Raw genomic sequence first — 1,691 nt, 5'->3', positions numbered from 1 at the left:
CCCCTGCAGCCGCAGCAGCAGCCCGTCAAGATGGCATTCGAAAGCGCCAAGCGGTTCCTGCGGGAGAATCACCTGGTGCGGTGGGGCTGCCGCAAGTGATCTCGTGCCACCTCGCTGCATGCCGCTGGACAGCGCGGCCTTGCCATGCCGAAACGCCCATGCGAACTGCCGCATGCATGGCGCGCGATCCTGACCACCTCGCGAGTCGCCCGCATGCAGCGCGCCCCTGCACGCCCTTGGCCCCAACACCTGCGCGCCCGCCGTCCCAGAGCTCCGTCGCCCGGCGCCCCCCAGTCCTCACAGCCCCTGCCCACCCACCCGTCGCCCCCTGCAGGCGCCCCTGCTTACCAACGACCAGCCGGCCCTGCAGACCCTCAACAAGTGGACCACTGTTGGCACCGCCCTTCAGGTGCACACATTCATCCGCCCCCCGCGGCCTCATGCAGGCGGGGCTTGCCTTTTTCTGGGATCGGGCGGCTGGCATGGCCCGCAGGCGTGCCTCCCGGGCGGTGCCCGCAGCCTCACGCGGTGCCATGCACTGCTGCTGCCTCCCAACACCACATCCGTGCGTGCATGCGCAAAGCTTGCACATACACACAATTGCGTTCGTGCGTGCGTGCACATCCACACACACACACACACACACCCTCTCTCTTTGCTGCGTACCTCCACTCCAGGTCCTGTCCAGCGCCAACGTGCTGTCCTGCCCCGTCCTGGACGAGGACGGCGAGTACTACGGCTGCCTCTCGGTGAGGGGTGATGGCGTTGGGGGATCACGCGCATGCACATTTGACATGTGCACTCAGTGTTTTTCATGGGGTGGGATAGGTCTGTTCTGAATCAGCATGTACGTAGGCAAAATGCCTGTGGAATGCGCCTCTGCCGGTCGGCCGCGGCGCGGCGTCGGGAACCTGAGTGCAGAAGTCAGCGGAGGCGGCGGCGGGCGAAGGGGCTGCCAGCGGCCGGCACGCGTGTTGAGGCAGACACGCGGGGCCGAGGCGGGGAGCGTCCGCCACCATGAATGCTGATCAGCACGCCCGGCCCAGCTGTCGATATCAAATTGTTCGGCGTGCATGCTGAGCTGGAGATGTGCGCGCCGCCGGCCCTGCCTCCGGTCTGCCGCCGCAGGTGAACGACCTGCTGCGGTCCCTTAACGCGACCCTGGAGACCAAGGACCCCGAGTGGTGCGAGAACGCGGCGCACGCGTCCGTGTGTGTGTGTGTGTGTGTGTGTGTGTGTGTGTTCGTATTGATGTGTAGGGGGGAGTTTTGGCAACTGCGCAGCACTCAGCCGGACTACGTCGTGCGGCGAGCTACTGGGCGACGTCTGGGGCGCACTGTGTGCCAAGGCCGGTCACACCACCCCTAGCCGCGCGCACGGCGGCACTCGCGTGAACCAGCTGGCACCTATCTTTCCTTTTATCACCAGGACCGAGAAGTTGGAGCAGTTGACGAAGGAAGAGTTGGTGGCGCTGGGCAACGACTTCTGCGCCCAGGTGAGGGGAAGAGGTTACGGCTGAGTGATGGGGGCACCGCGGCCAGGGCAGGCACAACTGGCAGAGTGCGAGGCAGCTGCTGACAGCATGGGTGACACTTGCTGCATGCATCATAGCGCATGCGTGCTTGCGCTTGTGCGCGTGCACGTGCACACACACGCGCGCGCACGCGCACACACACACACACACACACACA

The 1,691-nt window shown here is 65.5% G+C and overlaps 1 protein-coding gene across 1 annotated transcript; it reads left to right on the top strand.

The window, feature by feature from the left end:
* Positions 1-30: 30 nt before the first annotated feature.
* MNEG_7315 (hypothetical protein) lies at positions 31-1,519 on the top strand (the record flags this gene model as incomplete). Its single annotated transcript, XM_014044209.1, has 5 exons — positions 31-75; positions 335-409; positions 678-749; positions 1,129-1,184; positions 1,429-1,519. The coding sequence occupies 5 exons, from the start codon at positions 31-33 to the stop codon at positions 1,517-1,519; spliced, it is 339 nt and encodes a 112-aa protein (XP_013899663.1).
* Between the last annotated feature and the right edge of the window lie 172 nt (positions 1,520-1,691).

The sequence above is a fragment of the Monoraphidium neglectum genome (genome assembly GCF_000611645.1).
Source record: "Monoraphidium neglectum strain SAG 48.87 unplaced genomic scaffold scaffold01283, whole genome shotgun sequence".
Classification (NCBI taxonomy): Eukaryota; Viridiplantae; Chlorophyta; class Chlorophyceae; order Sphaeropleales; family Selenastraceae; genus Monoraphidium; species Monoraphidium neglectum.
Note: the sequence above shows the minus strand (reverse complement) of the source record. Positions and strands in the feature narration are given on the sequence as shown.